Source organism: Thermobia domestica, chromosome 1, assembly GCF_964235325.1.
Source record: "Thermobia domestica chromosome 1, izTheDome1.hap1.1, whole genome shotgun sequence".
Lineage (NCBI taxonomy): Eukaryota > Metazoa > Arthropoda > Insecta > Zygentoma > Lepismatidae > Thermobia > Thermobia domestica.
In genome coordinates, this window is record NC_137454.1 from 76,213,388 (window position 1) to 76,238,630 (window position 25,243).

Here is a 25,243-nt window from a genome sequence, read left to right on the forward strand (position 1 = left end):
TAGAGCGTTCACCTCTGGTGCCTGGGGCCCATGGTTCAATCCCAGCTCTCGCCAAGTGAGCTTTGTGGTGGACAAACATTGTGTACGTGGATTTCCTCTGGGTTGTCCAGTTTCCTCCCACTTTCTTTATTTCACTATTTCATTCATTTCTCATCATCACCGTCTTCTTTAGCCTAGCCGGTATAACTGTGGGACGTAATACTTAAAGATTTCATTTTCATTTTTACTACGAAATTGCTCCAGAGGCATTTCTCCGGTCACCTTCAACCTGGGTTACCAAAATCTTCGTAGTACTGCTTTCACTCTGTTTTTAATCAAAGGTGGGGGAAGGATCTTCTGAAAGCATCACCGGTAGTACATGAGGAGGTTGTGAACTCGCGAAGACTATGAGTGACAGTGGACTGTGCTAAATTTAATTTCTGGACGGTGTCACGTTGTGGTAGTGGATTATTCCGGCGTGCTAGGTGATGAATTCCATGAAGCAACTGAGACGACACTTTCTCTAGTAACCTCGAATATTTCACCTTTTGTTGTTAAATATTTCTTCATAGGTCCCATTTGTGTTCGTCTGACTATGCAATAATTACCTGTGGGCTCTCCAATGATTAAACGGTTTCCCGTCACTGTTCCTTTATTAGCTGTACAAAAGAATATGTATGGAAAAGAACCATGAGGTACCCTTCCCAATAACGGCTTATTTTCAACGCCATTTCAATAGTACCAATACAAGACTCTGACACCTGCAAACCGACACATTGCACTGATAACGACACAGGATTATAATGTTCCTGAAGCAATTACACAGGTGGCAGCAGCGTTGTTAAATCAGTCGAATATAAGCCGAACAGCCTTTTGTATAAGCAACTAAACTAAAAAAGAGACTTCTTAAATATTTCTGATCTTCGTAAGTATGTAGTCGTATGTTTGCTACGAAACAATGTTAAACATGTTTGGGAAAAGTTTAGAATATGTAACAACTTACAAAAGTAAAATAAGTAAATGAATAAAAGATTCGTAGCTTTTACAAATTAAGTTTTGTTTTTCGTTCCAATCAATCTCGCTTTGTTGCTCATGAACAAAGCAGTTTCATTAAAATGTAGGTCCTTTACTTGCACAGAATATCTCATGTAGCTACAATTCGTAAAGAGTAGAGTACATTGCTCAATACTAATTGGTCATCGTAGCAAGCTAAGCTAGTTGTATGTTATATACGATAATATGTTTAGCTATTCATAAGTTGATTATGAATAAGATGGAAATACACACCATTTTGAGTAAATAATAGAAAGAAACGTACTAGGTATAACATATTCCTATTTTTACATTCTCCTATCATTGTATCCTTACGTTTATTTAGCTGAGTTGTCACTTTACAAGAATCGTGTACCTGTCATTAAAAAATCTTGTAACCCAATCTTTCTATTTACTATAATGTGCCATTACAGTCAAGGTAATGATACTTTTGTTTGGAGGGTCCCAATACTTTTCGAACGTACCGCGTACTGTAAATTTTTCAATACATAATTTTCGGTCTATATATTAAATTCATTTGTTCTTTCTCAAACCAAAATTAATGTGGGAGCTTCGGAATAATCTAGGAAGAATTATATTTTGGGAAATAATTTCTTTATTTATATATTATTTCATTATAAACTCTGTATATGGGCATTTCAAATGGATGACTATTGAAATTATACATCTTAATGCGATAAAAAAACATAGGTCGGAAATTGGACAGAAATTTCTGAAATTATCCACCAATCTGATATTTGGCAGAATAATTCAGACCCCCATCGTCCCTCTGAGATGCCAATATCCTCCCAAAATCCGGTTTCATCCAGTTTTTACTATTTTCTATTCGTTTTATATTTTCCGCCGCCAAAATTCTTTGCTCTGATTTGAGAACTATATTCCACCTCAGTATTCAGGCGCGAATGACGTCGTCTTTTACCAGCAGCAGTCATCGGTAAAAGCTGTCGTAATGAGGAAGTAAAATTTAATAAAAGGACTGAAATTTCATTAAATATTCAGGTAAAATTAGTTTCAGTTAGTAAATAAACTTGTTGGAAGCAGAAGGGAGCTTTGAACTGTAAAATTAAGCGGTGAGAACAGTCAGAAAATCCGTGAGATATGGAATCTCAATTCAAGGACGCCATGTTTACGTCAAGAAGTTGCTGTGGGCAGGAGTGAAACAATAGTGTATTGGTTTGTTTTTGGTGATTAAGATTCAGTGATTTAAAATATTTAGGATATCCTCTCCACCTTCTAAATTTTCCGTTAGGGTTCGATAGGCCTGTCCTTATGTAGCTTTGTGTTTTACGTAGTATATGTGATTTTTTTATTAACATGGGGGTAGGTGTAGGTTTCTTGGTAGTAGAATTAATTATCATTATGTCAGTGTAAACGTTAACAGGGACTCTCGTTTATTCTTGAATTGACAACAGCTCCCAACGGAAATGGGTTGAACGATTTTTGGTGAGGGTTCTTTCCCCATCAGGAAAGGGACCTATCTTTCTTTTTCATTAATAGTAATTGGAAAACATGATTTAGTTAATAGAAGGGTCATTATGCTCTGATTGTTTCGTTCCTTTTTCCAGTTCATAGAGCCAGTTTAGTATGGTGAAATTTAGTGATTTTTTTGATTTACGTATAGTTGAGTTGTGTGATAATATGATTCAACATTGTAGTGATATGTATTGATATTTGTTTTCTTAGTTTATGTAGGATGTAGCATGTATATGTGTGTAATTGAGTACGTAGTTAGTAAGAGTAATGTGTGAGTGAAAGTATGATTTATTTATTTACGGACAGTGTATTGTCGTGTAATTATTTAACTTTTTGGTCAGTTTAAATGGGTAAATTAATTCGCAATGCAAATTCATACTAATTCCGTACCGTAACTACGTAGTATGTTGCTTATAGTTAACGATAACAGAATACAAAGCGTGATTAGTAGTGGAAATGTTGTTTTCGTACTACCAACGCCATCTCTCGCTCGATTAGGAACTATTTGCTGCTAGTGTTTTGTTCCTCCGCAACTTAAGGATCTAGTCAACTCGAAAATTACCCTTCTTTTGTAATTTTTGATGAATAAATATTAGTTTTGGTCCATATGAATAAATATATAGACAAATTACATTTTAATTCGGTATCTTTGAAAAGCTCAATACTTTATATAGTCTGGCAATCGAATTATTAATAAAATTAAACCTTGCTTTTGTCCCTAAACTGAAGTTTGTCTATATGGCTTTCTTTTGCTGTCAGGCTGCGGCTTCAAACTCTCTCTCTCTCTCTCTGTTGCTTTCTGTGAACGATCGCATTGTTGACACTTTAAAATTATAATTGCATTTATGTAAGAGAATAGCTAATGATATTGATATTGCATATAAAAGAATAATATGAAGCCGTGAAGTGAAATATATACTGTAGTTTGCACTGAAAGAATTTAGTATCAGTTCATGCAAATTCACACGTATTGATCAGTGCACTATAGTGATATATATTGAGACTGCTTCAAATAGTCTAGGGCAAAAAGATGGAATAGGGTGTCTATAAATAAGTTTATGTTATAAATGAGAATAAATGTAAATTAATAAAGTTAGTGATAATATATATATATTATAGTGAGTGTGAGTAAATAATAGGACGCCCGTGCATATATGTGCCCACTTGTAATTTTTGCCACAAGCTATTGATTGTATTTATATATATATAATACATTAGTACATTAATCATTACATCAGAATATTGTATGAGGATAGTGTATCGTGTGAAAATGGTGTATTTTCACTTCGTGGCTCAACATTTAATAGTAATCGGACCTACTAATTGATCATCCAGTCTGACGATGTGAATAGTAGTCATATAGAAAATAATTCCGGATAGTTTCCAATTAATCACAGAACATAATAGCTGTTTGCAGAATTGGTACAGTTTAAATATATGCGTTCAGCTTACATTTGCGATATTACTCTGCAACTTTGGATTTTTTTCCACGTCACCTGATTAAGCCAAGTTCACTACTGTTCGCGGGGGCGACGAAGTGGATAGGATCGAATCACCTAGTAAATTTATTACAGTAGAATCTCGTATTACCGTACCAGAGCGTCCAAAATCCCAAATGTCCATGAATTTTCATTTCTTCTACTTCTAGTAGATATAATGTTTTGAAATTAGTTGACGCCTCAAGATGTAGCTAATCTTGCGGACTGGGAGCGATTAGTAAGAATTTGGCAAAAAGCTTACTAGTACAAAATTTATTTTATTTATTTATTTATTTATTTTTTAGATTTTGCAAATCCCTGTTAGGATTTCTTCTATTTTATTGACTTTATTCTAGTTTCCATACTTTATTCGTAACTCTTCTCAGTTTCTGAGGGGCCGGATGATTTTTTATTCTGAGGGGTCGTGACTGGGAGTTGTCGCTATAGACACGGTCAATAAATTTCTTTGATGTTTCTCTTCAGAAGTCCGATAATGATTAACCAATAACGAAACATACGTACAAAGCAAAAATTCCAAAATTCATTCATTTTTATATCATATTTACTAAATTATCAAATTGAAGATTAACATATAGCGACTGCCCTTTCCCACTCACGATCTACGCTTTGCTTCATTACTGTTTACACATTACAACTTTCTGAAAGCAAGAAGGATATTTCCACCCATGCAACACTGCACTCTAGTGGACAAATAGTGAACCTCTTTAAAAAGTGTATTTTGGCGTGCTTTCCCTCCCCATCCAAAAGAATTCGTTGTTTCGGAAGCCACGAAACTGTTTTTTTTTATTAGTATTTCAGCGGGAGGGCGATAGCAGTTAGTAAGCAAGACGACCCAGAAAGTTGCATATGGTTTGACTCCTTGCAAGTTGAAAAAAAATCTTGTATGTCCCTTTCAAGACTGTTTACATGGAGAAATATTGTGGGGTTACAAGATTTTTTTTTTTTTTTTTTTTTTTTTTTTATGACAGCCTTTGATTCTTGTAAAGTGACAATCCAGCTTTTGGCCAAGGTATTACCTAATACTTAAAAGTTTCACACGGAAGTACAAAGTGACAAATTAAATTGAGGTTAAATTTTGTAAAGCGATATGCAGGGAGACTACTCAACCTATAAGTTGCAAAGTCTATAAGATCAGTGAAATGAATTTATTGAAAAAAATATGGAAGTTGTAATGTATTTTTTTTAAAAAAAAAACTACGCGTTTATTCTCGAAATATATGATTTGTCAGTACCTTAATTAAAAGTCAACTCAAAAATCTTTTTTGTAATTTGTAGTTTTGTATTCGAACCTCATCTATTCTCTATTCTCAAAGCACGCAAGAGACTGCCTAACGAATCGACAACTAACTACTTTAGGATTAGCCCCAGTTTTGCTTTAGTTTGTAACTTTATCATAATTTATAAATTACATATTGACATTTTATACATAATTACTTGGAATATGTTATTAATTTATTACCCCTTTACAAGATTTTCATATTTCGCATATTATTGGAGTACACTCTTCATTTGTTACAAGTCTTTTATTTAATATATATATTAAAATCGTTTGTACTGTTGCAGGCAGAAGCACGTGCTCAGCGGGAAGCCGAAGCAAATCAACATCAGCATTATCTCCAGTTAGTAAATCTAGATAACACTGATGTAGTACAAAATGCGGAACAGTTCGAGTGTTCTGTATGCTTTACGAATGTGGCTGTTGGTGAAGGCGTCGTATTACGAGAATGTCTGCATACATTCTGTAGGTCAGTGACTAACATTTTTTTTTCTGTATATCGTTCTGTCCAAATTTCTGTCCTGCGTAGTAGTGTGGCCTGGACAATGATAAATGAGTTACTTCTATTCTTTTATACAAGAGTTGGATTATATTAAAAGAATGCGGATCAATACTGCGTGCCAAACATTCTGGAAAGGGGTTTTATTAGGGCCCCTCACAAGTCATAAATTAATTAGTTCATGTAAAAAGGGATTCAGTTACCAAAGTGGCGAAATTGAGTAAACATTGGATTTTTGTTCCTATTGGGTACATCTATGTTTCTATTGCATAAAGAGCTTCAGTTTCATTGGTCTAACATTTTATAAACAGACGTCAACTTCGGTTATGCTAGGCAGCATGAGCTTGAGTCAGTGACTGAAGTCCTTACTGCATGGAAAATTATATTTGTTTTATATGTTAGTAACAATAGCTATTATTTCGTTCCATTCGGCTAGTAGACCCTCAATGTCTGGGACAAAATACGTTTAACACAGTTTTGTGTTGTAAACAGAGCAAAAAATAATAACTAAATAAAATTACATGCATACAGGGCTTCGCGTATAATTTACATGTAAGAAGGGTTTTAGTCCACAGCGGAAAGCTTTTTTCTTTTTTTTTTTTTAACCTTGGCAGTGAGCATAAATATGATTTTCCTATACATCATTCGATTAGTGTCATTTTTATCTACACGAAAAAAAAAAAAAATGGTTCATTGTGAGTTTATAGTTTCAAAACTGCAATGTTTTTCTTACTTTTCTCAAAACTAAGTTTGTTTGACTGAAGCCCTTTTTGCATTAATTGATTCAAATTAGTGGAAGATCTTTGATAAAGTTGATATTACAAATATGATAATCACTTACAAAATAAACTCTTAAAGAAACGCAGTAATAGATATACTGTTAATTAAATAAAGAAGGAAGATGTGCCTCTGGGGCACAGCTGTGCAAGTAGTTACTGTACAAGACCAACTTGAAATTCTGGGAAAGCATAATTCTGGGAAAACTAAGGGAATTCTTGCGTTGTCTGTTAATCCCCTGCCTAATTAATAAAAAAAGAGAAAAAATATTGCAGTACAAACGGAGAAGAGTTGCCCATAAATATTTAGAAAATATATTTTCAAAGCAGTTGAAGAGGTTACCTTATATATTATTTGTGATAATGTTTCAACGAATATTTTTACAATAACATCCACGTACATCTGTAATAGAAAAATGAAAGGAATTACGGTACTCTGAAGAGAGCCTGGACGATTTACTGAGTATTTTCATATTCAGAGATTAATATCTTTATAACCGCTTTCCGGATCTGCCCCCCCCCCCCTCCTGCTGTCCCATTAACGAGTACTTTCAGGAGATCTAAACTCACTTGGTAAGACATCAAGGAACATTTCCAAAAAGGGATTAAAGAACTATTTTCAGATCGCCATCAGGTCTCAACAATGAGATGAGCTTCAAGCACCGAGGGGTTCGGATTTCTCGTCTCGAAATCCTGACGGACATCCAGATGATCGCTCACACAAAAGTATCTTTCATACATGCAACAAATACACATTAAATAGAATAATACTATGCTTATTTATTAAGTGCACTATGTGTAAAAAAAATGTGGAAGAAAAACAATCACAACACTAAATACGATAAGGGGACAGACACTTGATTATTTCCACAAACAAAATTACACTTCACATTTCGCGAGATAATAGCCTTTTGTATCACGTATATAGATGAATGAAAAATTATATTTGGAAGTTCACCACAAACACTTTTCTCTCACCACTCACTAATGGACGTGGGGTTAACACTGTGGGGTAACACTAAAGTAATCCCACGACGTAAGTTCCTAGCTGCTGCGAGAAGAGTCCATATCCAGCAGGACACATATAGGTAGTCACAATGTAGAATTAGGACATTGGAGGACCTGTTTCTACTTATAAACACAGGGTCAGCGGACCTGGGACTTCACTAAGTGGGGGCTAGCTGTGATACCAGTCCTTGATCGGCTATGAGACGTGTGCCTCTTTGCTTACTTGTATGGCGAATTTCACGAACGTATTCGCTAAATCGACAAGTGGAGAAAACTCCCAGAGTTCGTGTGTTCTGGTTGTGAGCTGTTTGACCAACTGGTCAATGTTGGCAGTTCATTTTAAAATGTGGTTAAGTTAAGCCACCTGTATGGATATGCAAATTAAATGTCGAAAGAATTTGCGTTAATTCACAGTTCACTGGCAACGATGCAGAATAACACGATAACTAACCGTGAGAATTTCTAGATAATTCTGGCTGAACGATATGGTTGACACCGGTGAGTCATTCAGACACCTGGCAGTCTGCTCTGGCCTGCCTCAGTATTTCCATAAAGAATTGAAGAAATCACTTAATTCAGTCCCAAATAACTATAGAACGTAGTCTTTGCATATTAATGAGTAAGAAAGAAACACTGAGGATCTAAGTAATAAAAATACAATTATCATATATGTAGTTCTGATAATGAACGTGACCTTTGTTACTCACTAAAATTCTCTCACGGTGAAAAAGCGTTTCAGATATATGTATGAGTGAACGATGAAAGATTTTTTGTTCTTAATTCGTGGGAAAGAAATTGAATTACTTGCAGGTCCCACCGAAGAAAAGAAATTATTTGTGTCACAAAATAAAGTATAAATTGAAGAATGATTCCTGTCTTTCCAAAATATACAGAGCGTTCACAAAAATTACTTATATAACCTGCTGAAGGGTTATACCGTTTGTTGGTTACATATTTTGTTAACTTGCTTGATGTTGGTCAAGGAAAATATTCTGAAGTACCAGGAAAGAAAAACGTGAAAATGATTTGATAAGTTAAACATACGAATGTTCACGTATACATATATTTCAAAAGATTCTTTTCTGAACTTGATGGGAGTTAATTTTAAAAAATAAATAGTTTTAATATCCCACGATTATACTCTTGAAGATAAAGCAGATGGATGATTAATGAAAGTGAATGATTCTGAAATTAAACATTTTGTGCTGTCCCTCCGGGAACCGATCACGAGACTACGTGTACCAAAGACATACGTGCTAGCCACTAGACTAACAGGTAGGATTGGGAAAATAATTTGGCATTTTAATGTTATTTGCTTTAAAGTTTGTGTAACTTTTTATGTTTAATATTTTTTTATGTTTATTGTGTTCACAGACCATGTTTAGTGAATACCATTCAGTTTACTGAAGAAGCAGAAGTGAAGTGCCCTTATCGGGATGCGAACTATGCTTGTGATAGCGTCTTACAAGAAAGAGAAATCAAAGCAGTAAGTATATTTTAGATTTCGTTATAAAAATTATGTTATACTTATTTATCTGCATCAAAGAAAACGTTAATCATACGGAGCATCTGACAAGGAAAACAAATAAAAACAATTTCGTCACAGAAATTACGTTTAAGTTTGTTTATTTGTATATTAGAAAGCATTGATTGAATGTGCAGTGTGATATAAATGTAACGAACGGTCATATTACGATGTTCTGTTACAGTAACTCTGTCACCATTTTTTGTTGTGGAGATTTTTGTAGAAGACACTGAATAAAATTGTATATTATATACCTTATTAATCGAATTTTACTTATAAAAGTAAAGCATGGTCTAAAAGAAATATTGTAGAAGATATTTGGAACTTTGTGATTGTGTTAAGTCTGATGGAAATTATATTTTCGCAAAACGTCAAATCTCTGTATGTTTTGAATTTATATGTATGTTCTATTTCCTACCACTGGCTTTTCTCACTGTTTCAGTTTGTTAGAAACCCTGTTCGGAAGTTTGATTTCCTTTCCTTACGAAAATTTATCATTATTTGCTTGTTTTTGGATCTACTGTCTGTTTCAAATCTCCTGACGTTTAAGGCGTGCCCTCTTTTTTACAATACCCAATGAAAGTCACGTAAGGTTCTCTAATACTCAATGCTTGAGAGAAATATTATTTTCACTCAAAAATATCTTTGTTAATAGAATGTTTGTTATGTTTAGGAAAAAAGAAAATCGTTTCTAAATAATTAGGGAGAAAGGCATGATTCTACATACAGTGGTTCATTATTTTATTGTAAGATCGTTTTATCATATATAAGTGAATCTAAACCAGTGTTTATTCTTTCCCCTTCTCGATTTGAAGCGTTTACTTCGTTCTTCCATCTGTGTTTCACGAAAAAAAAAAAAATGTTTCACGTTATACTTGTACACGAAAGGAAATGAAATCCGACAATGTAGCTCTTACGCGCCATTGGCTTTCGCCTAACGTCAAGAGGTTTGAGCCGGACAGTAGTTTTGTGTTTGTAAAACTTTATGTTATTCTGAAATAATTATTTTGGACGTCTGAATCTAGCTATTTGAATTTTAAAAATCACACAAACTGTTGAAAGAGAGCTTTCCAGTGTTTCTAGTTCTAAAACATGTGATAACCTGATAATCAGCTTTATTATACATGGCAAAATTATATACCATGGTAGGTATTATTATATTATGGTAGAATTTCTAGTAAAAGGTTTGAACACATTGTTTTATTTGTTTCTTCCTTTTCACTACTCATAGCTCGTTCCACCAGCTGTTTACGAGCAGCATCTCGAGAAGTCTGTCGCACAAGCAGAGAACAAAATCCTGAATGCTTTCCATTGTAAAACCCCGGACTGTAAAGGATGGTGCATCTATGAAGATAATGTCAATGAATTTCGTTGTCCCGTGTGTAGGAAGACCAATTGTCTTACGTGTCAGGTATATTTTATTTTAATTATTAAAAAGTTTCCTTATAGTGGTGTTAGTGGTCTGATTATAACTTGATATATTTTTAGTCAAAATATATATACAAAGCCGTTATACTAGCTTAAAGATGCTATTCTAAGGAAAATAATTATTGTATGTTCTATAGATGACTAATTTTTGTAAGAAAAGTTGGTTTTTATTTTATTATTATTACGAAATGGCAAGTGCAATCCAAAATTGAGCTGAGCGATCTTATTAGATTTGTGTGTTAATAAATTTTTACTTCATGAAATGTATCACTGAACCTATTTCTCAAGATCATGGTTGATCCTTGATATCGTACCGTGTATAAAAAGTTTCTTGCGAGTTGAATCCATTTATTTTTGGAGTTTTTTTTATTATTATTATTAGTACACTTAGCTGTTTTTACATTAACCTTATCTCTTATACATCTAATTGCATAACATAATTTACTTAACTTACTTCTTACGTGTTCTATATGTGGTTCCTAGTTGAAATTATTAGATTTTGACTCCAAGAAAGGTAGCAGTTTCTACATATTTAACTGTTTTATAATTTATTTTTATTATTGCATTGGCTTGATTACTTTTACCATTCTGAAAATTTAAGGCACATGTTTTATTTGCATTAATAATTAGGTCATTTTTATTCATCCAACTTGAAAGTTGGTTCATTACCGTTTGGCAGTTTGAAGCTAATTCGCTTTCATCTTTCCCACTAACTATTATATTTGTATCATCTGCATATAAAGTCACACATGAACTGTTAATACTTTCAGAAAGATCATTTATGTAAAAGAGAAAGAGAAGTGGTCCTAGATTTGATCCCTAAGAGCGTAAGGTAGAAATGAGTTTGAAAGAAGCGTGGTGTGTCTGCTACGTTACTGTCTCCAGAACCAAAATATACATTGAAGATTTTATCAATGTTGCCAGAATATACGTATGTATTAGGACAGAGTAATATTTCTCTTAAAAAAAAAATACAGTATACTTAACAGTTTTCTTTCTGTTGTTGTTTGTTGCAGGCTGTCCACGACGGAATGAATTGTAAAGAGTATCAGGAGCATGTAAACCAGGAATCTGCCACAAATGCTGATGCTCGAAGAACGAAAGAAATGCTGGAGGTAATTGTTGTGAAGTTCACTAAAGAAGTTGCATACTATTTCAAATCGCAATACGAGCAAAGATGGAAATCTAGAAAAAGGGGAAAGGAAAGGATCACATAACCTGAGTACAAAAATGATATCTGCACTATGCAAAAGAGTACCTTGTAGTTTAATTTTGTAATTTCCTTCTTTTCTATAATGCTTGAAACTAAGCAAAGAAAACATTTTAGATTTGTCAGTACTACATTATCAAGAAAAAGCGCTCACTGTAAGCTCCTTTTCGTATTGAATTTCAACACAACTTTCGGTAGATGACCTCCAATGAGGTTAGTTTTATAGGAAGGCTGAGAAAATAGTTCTCTGGTTATTTTTTTTTTTTTTTAATGATAGGGAACTGACTTTCTTCAGAAAAAATATACAAAAAACTTACGTTGTCTCTGCTGAATTCATACTTTTACCGCTTAACCATGTTAAGGTATAAAAAAAAATGATGCAGAAGATTGTTATACTGTTGCTGTTTCTGTAAAATTTTATGATATGCCATGTAGTGATCTTGTAAAATTTTATGATATGCCATTTAAATTATGCAGTAGATGACATCAACTAAGGTGGGGCAGGAAATTTAGTGTTCTTGTAAAATTAGTGTTCTTGTAAAATATTATGATATGCCATTTAGTGTTCTTGTAAAATTTTATGATATGCCATGTAGTGATCTTGTAAAATTTTATGATATGCTATTTAAATTATGCAGTAGATGACATCAACTAAGGTGGGGCAGGAAATTAATGAATTTAGCAGAGGTGACAGAAGTTTGTAATATTTGCTAAAAATATTAGTTTTTAACGCTCCTTATATATATAACCAGACAGAAAAGGTTAAAACGTATAACGTCGGAACCTGGAAGAAGACAGAAAAGATGCCAGTGAAGTTGTGTTCGCTAAGAAATAAAAGATAATCAAAAGGATGTATTTGATTTGATAAAATAATTTAAAAAAAAAAAAGTGAAATGGTTTCGCTGTTTTCAAATGATAAAAACAAGGATACTGATTTTCTTGAATTCTATCATATTTACTCCTTAGTGGATGAATGATGACACATAGGAAGATTCTAAATATCTAAATTGAAACAAGTGAATCAAAAAGAGAAAGGCATGGTGGTTCAGTGGTAGAGTGCTCATCTCTGGTACTGAGAGTCTCTGGTTCGATCCCAGGCCAAGTGAATATGTGGTGGACACTATTGTGTCCATGTTGAGGTTCTCTCGTTATCTCCCATATTCTTCTATCAGTTCTTTCATAATCATTCATTTCAGTAATTATCCGCCTACTTTAGTTAAAAGGGCATAATATGGAACGTTAATTTAAATATTTCATTTCATTTCATGAATCAAAAAAAAAAAAAATTGCTGCTCGTGTGGCGATTGCTAGAATCGTAGTTGAGGGGTTCGAGATTAAATGGCGTTCGATGTAGGAACAGCCATCTCGAACTCCTGTTTAATTCAATTTTATTCTTATACAAATGTTCGTTTTTAGTTCTTTTGCAGTGTGTTACGAATTTTTTCTTAGTGTGGACATTTTTAATGACAATAATATTAATTGTACAACGTTCATAGCTGAAGAACAATTAGTTTAACACGGGCGATTTCGGGCATTATGTCTGCGCCATTTTCTCCAAACTATAGTGCATATCAATGTGTTTAAAACAATTTGAAACTTTTTAACAATTTATAGTGTAATAGCTGACATGGCTTATGGCTGCAGCAACTACTATTTACAACCACAATAGTGGTTCTAGAAACTAGAAACTAGAATCGTAGTTACATTGAACAGAGATTATTATTATTATTATTATTATTATTATTATTATTATTATTATTATTATTATTATTATTATTATTATTATTATTATTTTACAAGAAAGAGAAAGAAGAGAGAAGAATATTGTGGGCTAGAATAAGTTGTGCCAGAAAGCGTTTTGCGTAAAGACTTAACAGAATATTAGGAATGATCCAAAAAAAAAAATGGATCAAAAGATTGCGATCTTGGCCAAGAATTAAAAAATAAAATTAAATCTTTAAGTTTTACGTCCCATGGTTGTGTGGCGGCTAGGCTAAAGGAGACGGTGATGATAGGAAATGAAAGAAATGGTGAAATGGAGAAAGGGGAGGAAACGGGAGAACCCCGAGAAAACCCACGGTGTATGTCCACCACAAAATTCACTTGGCGCGAGCTGGGATCGAACCAAGGACCCCATGCACCAGAGGTAAACGCTCTACCACTGAGCCACCGCTGTCTTGGTCAATAATTAGTTTGTGGATCAAGGCCACAAAATTTTTGAATGGTCCCTACATCTAGTTTTTGTATTTTTTTTTAACGGAATAAGCACATCATACTGAGTTAAGTGATAGTTTGGATTTGACTACACTATATGTAGTTCTTCAGATATAATGCCTACAAGAAAAATTTTGGCTGAAATATATTGGATCTTTTGATCCGAAAATAAGGGGGGGAAAAGGATAAAACCGTTATATTTCTGATTTTTATATTAATAGATGAAATTATGTAATGTAAAGCGTAATGTATTGTTTAACACAGAAATGAATGCCAATATGGAGAATACAATGATTAGGTAATGTGAGTATGTCAGTATTAAATATGGAAATTTTGTAGATGTGGTTAAAAAGTCTCACCAAGGGACTACAGTCACTGATAGACTAAAGTTAATAGTAAATAGGTGTATGAAAAATAAAGAATTAACTTATTAGAGAAGGATTTTAACACCACCACCTTTCAGCACCAAAACTGTATGAGACATGGAACTAGAACTTAACGTAGGATCCGATCTACATGATGTTCCACTGGATTCAGATCTCCGGCGCCAAAGGCACGAACGCTACCCTCTAATATATTATGTTTATATGTTGGTAGGCAATTATCTTAATACTTAATCACAGCCCGAATCCTTATACGACAGTGATACTCATAAACATTCATAATCACATTTTCTTAATTTATAAAGATCCTGTAAATACTTTGTATTATACATTGAACATTGCATCTGAACACTACACTCAATTTTTATTGTTATATGTTCAGAATTTAATTATGTACCAATATGTTATTGGTTTAACGTGTTTCCACTTTATTGTGATTTGTACAGTATATACCAAACTTGGTATTGGTTATTTTTATATCTAAAAATTGATATCGTACATTTTGGAGTTCTTCACAAACTTTTGACTTAAATTTATTTAAAATCGTACTGTTTACAAACTAACCAATATTCTGTTCTCTTTATTTATAGGAAATGGTTGAACGAGGAGAAGCAATGAATTGTCCAACATGCCAGGTAGTATTAATGAAAAAATGGGGATGTGATTGGTTACGGTGTTCCATGTGCAAAACAGAGATTTGTTGGGTCACAAGAGGACCAAGATGGGGACCAGGGGTAGGTATTTTATTTTTCGTTTACAACGTCATTTCTTTATTTGAATTAGAGCAATCATCGGTGACAGATTTTAAACTGCATTAATATGCTGCCTGATAGCTGACAAGGCAAATAGTGAATAGTGTGTCAAACATGAATTTATGTTGTCACTTGTTATTAACTGATTGAAGTTCAGTCAAAGTTGGGCTAATATTTATTTAATTTAATGTAGCAAATGTTCAATGTACGGTATATATGAACAGTAATGTTGTTCAATAGAATAGGTGAAGCAAAGTTATTTACAAGTGCTTGAAAATTCGTTAGATTTTGATACAATCGTTTATATAGTGAGAATAAATATTCTACCCCAAAATTATGAATTCTACAATAATATTGGTCATTTTCGATCATTTATATATATATATAGATAGATAGATAGATATACAGGGTGGTCGTGCATCAATGACGGAAAATTCGGAAGATGAATCTACAGGTAAAAACAAACAAAAAATGTTATATGAACATTGGGCGAATGCGTCTTCGTTTGGACGCTAGAGGCGTCTGAAATGTCACTTTCCGAGACGGCAATTTTCAATATCGCAAGAACGAAGAGAAATACGAATGTCGGGTCAAAAGATATCAAAGGAAACCCCATCCGAAGAATCCAATTATGCATAAATGATGGCGAAACAGTGGCGGCGCTAGTGGGGGGCACAAAGAAAGTGAATGAAACATGGAGAAAAGTGAACAATTTACACTGAAAAATTGTAGGAGGGGATGTTACTTGGAACATGCAGCAACAAATGTTAATGAACAAAGCCAACAATGTCTACGCTGTAGGGACACTATGGGAGGCGGAATGTAGGAATACAGTATCTTTGTAACAGAGAGAAATAGGAATGTCGGGTCAAAAGATATCAAAGGAAACCCCGTCCAAAGAATTCAATCATGCATAAGTGATGACGAAACAGTGGCGGCGCCAGGGGGCACAAATGAAGTGAATGAACGCGCAGAAAAAGTGAACAATTTATACTGACAAACTGTAGGAGGGGATGTTACATGGAACATGCAGCAACAAATGTTAATGAACAAAGGCAACAATCGCTACGCTGTAGAGACACTATGGGAGGCAAATGTAGGAATACAGTATCTGTATAACGGAGAGAAATAGGAATGTCGGGTAAGAAGATTTCAAAGGAACACCCATCCGTAGAATCCAATTATGCATAAATGATGGCGAAGCAGTGGCGGCCCAAGGGGCACAAAGAAAGTGAATGAAACGCGATGAAGAGTTCTAGCACAGATGTTGATCTCGGATGAGGCACTCATACGGGATGGCATCACAAATGTCCACAATGACCATCGATGGACACCCAACAACCCACATGCAATTGTAGAGACGAAGCATCAACAGCGTTTCCAATTGCATGTGTTGGCTGGTATTATTGATGACGACGTTGTGAAACAACACTTCTTACCACAGCGATTGAATGCAAGCAATATTGTATCTCCAGTTTCTGACCTAGGGCCTACTTATTCTACTTAAAGACGTGCCACTGAGGACACGACAGTGTATGTGGTTTATGCATGATGATGTCACTTCCCATTCACGTGACACTACTCGTGCATATCTGAACAAAACATTTCCACGCAGGTAGATAGATCGTGGAAGTAAAGGAACTGGCCACCACGTTCACCCGATCTGAATACCCTAGACTTTTTCCTGTGGGGTTACGTGAAGAGTCTCGTGTATACACGGCCCGTGCATGGCATTGAAGATCTTCACTAGCGTGTATAAGCTGCATTTGCCACACTACGGCAAACGCCAGCGTTATTGCCAAAAGTCAGACAATTCTTATGCTATCGCGTAACTATCTGTCTCGAACAACAAGGAGGACATATTGAACACCTTCTTTAAGACAGCATTATGTTGACCACGGTAAGTACAATACCTCTTGTTTTTACAGTACACTGGGCCTCATCTTCCGTACGTGTTTTGTACGATCTGCACGTATCATCACTAAGAGTGTTTAACAGTTTGTTTGTAGCTCCCACGCGCCGCCAATGATCCGAAGTACGTGAGCATAATTGAATTCTTCTGATGGGGTTTCCCTTGATATCTTTTGACCCGACATTCCTATTTCTCTCTGTTACAAAGATACTGTATTCCTACATTCCGTCTCCTATAGTGTCCCTACAGCGTAGACATTGTTGCCTTTGTTCATTAACATTTGTTGCTGCATGTTCCAAGTAACATCCCCTCCTACAATTTTTCAGTGTAAGTTGTTCACTTTTCTCTATGTTTCATTCACTTTCTTTGTGCCCCCCACTAGCGCCGCCACTGTTTCGCCACCACTTATGCATAATTGGATTCTTCGGATGGGGTTTCCTTTGATATCTTTTGACCCGTATTCGTATTTCTCTCCGTTCTTGCGATATTGGAAATTGCCGCCTCGGAAGGTGACATTTCAGACGCCTCTAGCGTCCTAACGAAGCCGCATTCACCCAATGTTCATATGATAAGTTTTGTTTGTTTTTACCTTGTAGATTCATCTCCCGAATTTTCCGTCATTGATGCACGACCACCCTATATATATATATATATATATATATATATATATATACCCTCCTCCTGTCCAAAATTGCACCGTCAAAATGAAATAATAAAACCATTCCAGACCCGAATTTGTATAACCAATTGTTAATATATACTGCTTTTGAAGTAAAAGTGGAAATTACATTTTATTTATTTATTTATTTATTTAACAATCACCAGATACAGCTCAGAGGTCATTTTATACTGGATATCTAACAACAATAACAGTGGAGGAAAGGATTTGGAAAGGTATCGGCCAGGGCCTATTTCGTAGGTATCATTCCGGCATTTACCTGGTAGGACTGAGGAAAACTCTGAAAAACCTCACTCAGTATGGTCGGTAGCAGGAATTGAATCCATGACCTCCCGAATGCGAAGCCAAAGCTCTACCACTTGAGAACACGAGAGTCTAAGCTGTAAACATTGTTTTACTAAAAACTGTTTATTATACTTTAATAATGAAAAATACAACTTACAGATATTGAGAAAAGGGTCTTCTTATATCTAGACAAGGTAGTCTATAAAGTGTTGAGACTTTAGAGGACAACATTGAGAATATAGTATTTTGTGATTTGAAAATAACATCATGAAACCGCATATGTACTATTTTCCTCGATGACCTTCTGCCACTTTTCTGGCAATACCATAATTTCGTCGCTATAGAACTGTGGTTTCTGGTCAAAACATTTTGGTACATGGTTTCCACATGCCTGTTTTGATATTTACTTAACACTATTCAGCGAGTTCTGCAGATACCGAAACAAATGAGTCTGTGCCGAGTCCGGGCTATATGGTGAATGCAAAATGTGGTCGAAGCCAAGCTTCCTCAGTTTCTGATAGGTCATTAAAGATGTGTACAATCTGGCATTCTGAGTGTGATATACGACATACTTTCTGTTGAGCAGTTCCGGCCATTTTTTTTGAATTGCTGGGTATACTCGCGCTAATTGTCGACAGTATAGGTCTGAGTCTATTGTTCTACCTTTCAGTAGCAGCTTGTAATACATGACACCCTTCCAATACCACCAAACGCACAACGTAACTTCCTAAGCGTATGTGGGCTTTGCCACAGACTGAAATTTCTCCTCGCTTCTACCACGATCTTTTTTGCATCGGGGCACGGTGGCTCAGTGGTAGAGCGTTCACCTCCGGTGCTTGGGGTCCCTGGTTCGATCCCAGCTCGCGCCGTGTGAACTGTGGTGGACAAACACCGTGCTCGTGGGTTTTCTCGGGGTTCTCCCGTTTCCTCTCACTTTCTTCATTACACCATTTCACTCATTTCTCATAATCACCGTCTCCTTTAGCCTAACCGGCATAACCGTGGCACATAAAACTCAAAGATTTCATTTCATTTCTTTTCTTTTTTGCATATTGTTGTCGTAGGTTATCCATTTTTTATCACTCGCGATAACCGCATCAGAAATGGCACGAGTTCGTTACGTTTCAGTAGAGATTTACAAATAGAAATGAGATCGAATAAGTGTTTTTGAATCGAATCGTGTGGCACACAAACATTGATCTTCTGTTTGTAGCCAGCTTTCTCCTATAGTTTAGCACTGTAGTAGATTATATATTCTTGACACCATTAGTCAGCAGTTCCCATGACCTTTGACCTCTCTTGCAGCATAAAGCTGGTATTTCTTAGGTGAAAGACAAGGGGAGGGGGAAAGCAGAAAGTACGCTACTTTGTTAGTTGTTTTGTGGTCACATGACTTTTTTTTTGGCCCAGGTGTGTTACTGTTGGCCCTGTGAAAGGGTTCTTATTGATTTAAGGGGGGGGGTCTGTGGCCTAGGAGTGAAAAATATGGTCTTTTAAGAGGATTTTTTGGGTAGGATCATTAACTTTATTCATTAAATTAGCAGAGGGGTAGTTTACTATAAAAGCCATATCATCGGCAAAGCAAATACATTTAACTCTTCAGTTTCTGCCGAAATACGATCTTCATTATGCGAACTCTTCCTAACTATTTCTTCTAAATATATCTTAAAAATAAATAATATTTGTGAAAGACAACAGAACTGTCTAACTCACCATGCAATTGTGCCTTCCCTCTGTGAAGGAGGTGCCATTGCATGGTATTTTGAAGAAAAACTGCCGAAGAAGAATGCTGTGAATAGATTGAAATTACGTATGCAGGAATTTGTGACTACAGTAAAAGCAGTGGTGATTCACTATTGAAATGATCATTGTAGATGTGGTGACAAAGATTAGAAGCGTATAATGTATGTAGAATTTAATACTTCAGAATAACATAGTCTTCAACTATTATTTTATTTATTTGTCAATGTATAGTCATTGATTAAAGAAAGAAAAATAAATGAATTTAATGGCTTTGATATTATAATAATAGTAATATTTTTCTTTTAAGGGTAAAGGAGATACCACAGGAGGCTGCCAGTGCGGTGTAAATGGAATAAAATGTCACCCACGGTGTAATTACTGTCATTAAACGAAAAATGTGCTCGCCTTGTGCGTTGGGCTTCAGATTTGTTAGCTGCCTCTTAAGAAGAAATGAGGATAACGCTCGTTATGTGCAATCGATGGTGCATTCTATTACGAGTAAAATGTTGACCGTGTAATGTAAGGGAGAGGCAGCGTTAACAATTGTAAATATTCATATAATGTCAATATGAATCTGTGATTATAAAAGCGTAAGATGTATACATCACTTTTTAAATGTAAAATGTCTTCGCTTTTGCGAAAAATACTATGATTTTTCTATATATATATATATATATATAAAACATAACCTGTACAGATGCAATTATGCTTTATATTTTTATCTGTGATATATGTTAGACGACCTGCCAAATTTGTTATGTGAGTGGTTATGCGATCGCGTTTTGTACTGTACAGGTTAAAATGTATGTAGAGTGCATTTGTTAAACTATTGAAGTGCACATTTTCTTTCCTTTGAAAATGATATAAGCTTTCGAGAGTTAATGAGTTTTCTCAGCTCCTTAAGTGATATTGGATTTTGAAGTGTGTATTAAAGTCATGCTTGTGAGGCATTATTATTATGTACATAAATTTGAGATCGTGCCATTATTTTCAGGTTTTAAAGTTTATATATTTGCTAAGTTCCGGAATATCATTCTGAATAGCCACAATATTCTAGATACATTAAGAGCTACTTGCAGTACCGTTTGTTGTGTAAAGTGGGTTTTATTTTTCGTAAATTGGTCTTCAAGGAAGTTAGGAATGCTGTCTATGCAGTCGAGATTGCATTTAAAAGGGAGAAATGTCATTATCGTATTATATACAAATAAACTAAAAGAATGAAGTGACATTTTGTCAATTGTGTTCAGTTACATTCTATTGACTTGACTGAACTAGGATAGAAAAGTACAGTCGCGTGGAAAATTAATATACGCCAGACAAACGACAATTATACATCTTTTGAATTAATTAATCATCATAAAATAATGTTTTGTCGTAAGAAAAATCATGTTGTTTTTAATTACAGGAAGTAGTTGTAAATATAATGGAATATGTAGTTTGGTGGGGCAACTTTACTGTGGCTGTACAGTAAAATGTAAGAGAATCATTCATATGCACTATTTGAACATTTTTTTTTCTAAACTTCATTTTAATATTTTTTTCTCTGAAATAGTTTTCATAGAAATTTTAATTTAATATGGTGATTGTTTTGTTATCCTTGTTCTCATATGTTTGTGATGAGAACATCGGATAATAGATTCAACAACACACATTACGTTGCACGTTTGCCCTGTGTGTTGCATGTTTAAGGTAAGGAGAACATGGTGAGTTTTGTTAATAAGGTTAACATAACATTCACTCATGCTACTGTCAGTATTCTCTGTAGCAATGTTATCCCTAATTAAGTAGTGCTTAGAAAGTATGTAGCATATCCAAAAAGTTTTACTTTTGTCTGTAAAGTAAGACCATACCCAGAAGAGGATATGTGGGAGTCGTATAGCGCCATCAGTTCCTGAAATATTGTCATTTAACGTTTTTTTGAATTATTTTGACCCTTTTAGTATGTGGATGAATGATTGCGTTTCACAGTAACAGTGAAATATTGAAATGTGTATTTGAGCGTACTTATATTTTCTCATATGTCAAATATAGATTGATTATATTGCTGTAACACTTTTAAGAAAATCGAAAACAAATATTTTAGCAAATTACGGAAGTCTTTTGCATTTTGCAAGAAAAGGTAAAATAGTTTGTAATTCAAGTGCATAATATTATACAATATAATGTTAACATCTTGCACTATTTTCTGATTATAGAAATCTGCTCCTTGGTTATGATGTCACTGTAGAATCACTGTTTTCTTCTATTAATCGTTGACAAATCACTGTCCGTCCAAATGATCTTTCAATTTGCTGAAAAGATACAAAGTCACTTCATCAACTAAAATCAGAATTTCTTTTGTTACCAACATTACTGAGCAGTTAGCAATTGAAAGGCAAGATAGAACATTCTTGGAGTAAAATCAGAAATGATAGCAGATTTAGTATGCAGAAATTGTTTAACCAACTGGGAGGAACAAAGCAAAAATTCTTGGGGAAAATTTGTTCCAATTTTCTTCTGAAAGCAGTCTTTGTGACAACATTCTAGTGCCTGATATATCACCTCCCAGTGGCAAGACGTCATATTGTATTTGACTTATACACTGATGTTATTGTACAATGAACTTCGAAACAAATGAGAAGTTTTGCTGTCAGAATTAAAGATCCTTGTATGGTATCTTTAATCTTGATGAAACTTTTCTTACATAAGCCATTTTCCACACTTGTTATACCTTGAAGGAATTTATACTCTAGGGAGATAACAGATAAGAGCTCAATTAAGTGTGGTATCCTTACTAACAGTGACAGTTGTATTGTATCTTTTTAATTACCCTTTCTCTTTAAGGTAATGAATAATATGATAAACAATAAATATTTTCATTTACCCCTACTCGCAGGGGAAAACGTCTGGGTATGATACTGCTGAATATGGTAAATATATTTCAAGAAAGGTAACAATTTTTGTTTGTAGTTCCTTTCAAAATTCATGAATAGCTTTTTCTTGTAAATAGCAAGAATTTAAGCTACTAGATTAAATTTTAAAGCGTGTGCTCATAATTTTAAATAAAGAGAAAATATTGTACAAAAGCAAATAAATGTTAACGAGGGTATAAGTATATTATATTTTTAATGAAATATATAAAAATGTTATTTGAACAACCTTAGTTAATTCCAGAAAGTATCAAATAGAAAATATATGATGACAAGAACTGAAAAGGTATGGAGTGTAGTGCTGAAAAGTAGTCATCACTTGATTCGCGAATGTTCTTTCTCTATATTGCTTTGTGATCTCCTTTGCGAAACTTCGTGCTGTATGTATATGTACTTACTATGAGCGCAGCACCCACTGCCACAAATATTACTGCAGGTCATCGTCGTCAAGTTTGTTTTTATGTCCTTACATATAAATTTCTTTTATAAATTATTCAACCACACTTGTAATAATGTGTAAATTGAAATAAACCACTTTTTTTTTCAACGTGACATTTCGTTTTTTTCTTATTTTTCGTAACATTAGTTATCATTGGGTAAGTGTGAAGCATGTTTGGTCTCAAGATCATACCTTTTAAAAGAAAGAAAAAAAATACTGGAGTCAGGAACGTATCCAACAAAAACAAAATCTTCATGAAAAAAGACTTGAAAATGGCCTACCTATCCAATGTAACCTTTAAATTTTCAGGGTGCAGGGGTCTGATTCTCCATAATCTCCCTCTGTACATGGTTGTTTTTGTCTATAATAGTAGTTAAGATCAAAACTGCACAACTTGATGATACATCTTGTCCTTGCATTATATTCATCCAACGTCCTTCTAAAGCTAATGCATTGAACACATCTGAATATGATTTTTCCCTTGTGTTGTAGTTAGTTTGATTACAAGATCGTGTCGGTTTGATCGTTAAGTACGTTCAAATTATTTCAAACAGTAATTTTTATCTGAAACTAGAACAAATAATGATACAAAATGTTGGAAAGTGCAAACCAGATATCACAAAATCCGGCACGCCCTCGCTTTTTTCCATGGGGGCAAAGTACCGATTCCAGGAATGGGGGACTGACACAAGCGCGATTCCGTGCAATTTTGCACGGTGCTCCTTATCGAGCAATTTCGCACTGTCTTTCTTATCGGATTAATCATTCTGTAGGTGTGGTACATTTTCACACGGTCCAGCTGTGAGTCATGTGATTAATTCTGGAACCGCTTTCACTATAGGGGGTGGGAGGACAGAACAAATGTCAACTAAGTAACAACAGAAACAGAGTAAACACAAGTTAAAATAAATACGAACAACTGAATTAATACTAGCTTTAAATATTTTTCCCAATTGTACAGCATACATGCAGATATAGGAACCACACATGATAAGACATTGGTTATACCAATCGTGTATGCATTGATGCCAGATAAAATAGAACGAACATACAAGGAACTGTTTACATTTCTTAAAATATGGTTTGGCCAGAGCGAATCTCGAGTGCTGAAAGTGGATTTTGAGCTTGCTGCAATCAATGCATTGCGTGCGGTGTTTCCTAATTCACAGGTTTCTGGCTGCCATTACCATTTTAACCACAGCATCTGGTGGAAGCTTTTTAAGTCTCGTCGAAGGATACCTCCACAGTGAAGATGTACGTCATCATGTTCGTATATGCATTGCCTTAGCATTAATATCATCTAGCAGGATCGATGAAGGTTGGTTCATTGTCATGGAGGACTGTCCGTCTGGCCAGAAAATCGAAGAGTTAAACGATCATGTTATTGAACAATGGATGGACATTCCAAACATTCAGAGAAATATAGACTGCAATGGTCAAAGACACAGAACAAACAATCCAATGGGGGGTTGGCGCAATAAGTTAAACCGCAGCATATCTAAAAGTACACCACGTATCTTGAAGCTTGCGAGTGTACTGAAAACAGATGCGACGTCTAGTTTTCATGCTTTTGCGAGACAGGGCTTAAAAATTGCAATTCGGAGAAGCGTAGAAAATCAACTTACATCCATCTTGACCACAGATTCCTGGAGAAACTAGGAAACTAAGCATGGACTCTAAACAAATGCTTGAGAAGCTTGAGTGTAAGGAATTCAAGTCGCGTTTTGAGTCAAGTCAAAAGTAATTTTCTCGAGTCGAGTTTCATAAATAGCTCGCTTCCTCAGCTCGTTTTAACTCGATTTGCAATCATGACCTGATTAGACTGGAAAGTGAAACCATGAGATTTGAAGCAGTAATATCGAATACTTTCAGTGTTACTCACGAGAGGGGACACTGCTCGCATCTTGTCTCGTCACGATAACGAGAAGACAATAGATTTTTATAACGAAACAGCCTCAAATGTCATGAGCACTAATATAAGTATATTCTGTAGTTCTTACCATCAAAGCTGAGATATGCACGGTCAAATTGTTGAGCCCAAGCAGAAGCCCAACCCAGGTAGTGATGTCAACCGGCTCTGCTCAGTCCAACTGAGCGAACAACACGAATCGACTCGGTTGGGATGAAAGATCGGCTCGACTCAATTGAGCCGATGGCTTGACTAGGCTGGGTTGAAACGAGTCCATCGGCACGGTTTGACT

At 34.9% G+C, this 25,243-nt stretch overlaps 1 protein-coding gene across 1 annotated transcript in view; it reads left to right on the forward strand.

Annotated features, from left to right (window-relative positions):
- The window catches only part of LOC145686423 (uncharacterized), a 119,048-nt gene extending 98,680 nt beyond the window's left edge, over positions 1 to 20,368 (forward strand). Inside the window, exons 11-16 of the mRNA XM_081759720.1 lie at positions 5,568 to 5,749; positions 8,938 to 9,049; positions 10,320 to 10,499; positions 11,533 to 11,631; positions 14,914 to 15,057; positions 20,002 to 20,368. Of these exons, the coding sequence (XP_081615846.1) occupies positions 5,568 to 5,749; positions 8,938 to 9,049; positions 10,320 to 10,499; positions 11,533 to 11,631; positions 14,914 to 15,057; positions 20,002 to 20,082 (798 nt within the window). The 3' untranslated portion in view covers positions 20,083 to 20,368. The remainder of the gene's footprint in view (positions 1 to 5,567; positions 5,750 to 8,937; positions 9,050 to 10,319; positions 10,500 to 11,532; positions 11,632 to 14,913; positions 15,058 to 20,001) is intronic.
- The last annotated feature ends 4,875 nt before the right edge of the window (positions 20,369 to 25,243 follow it).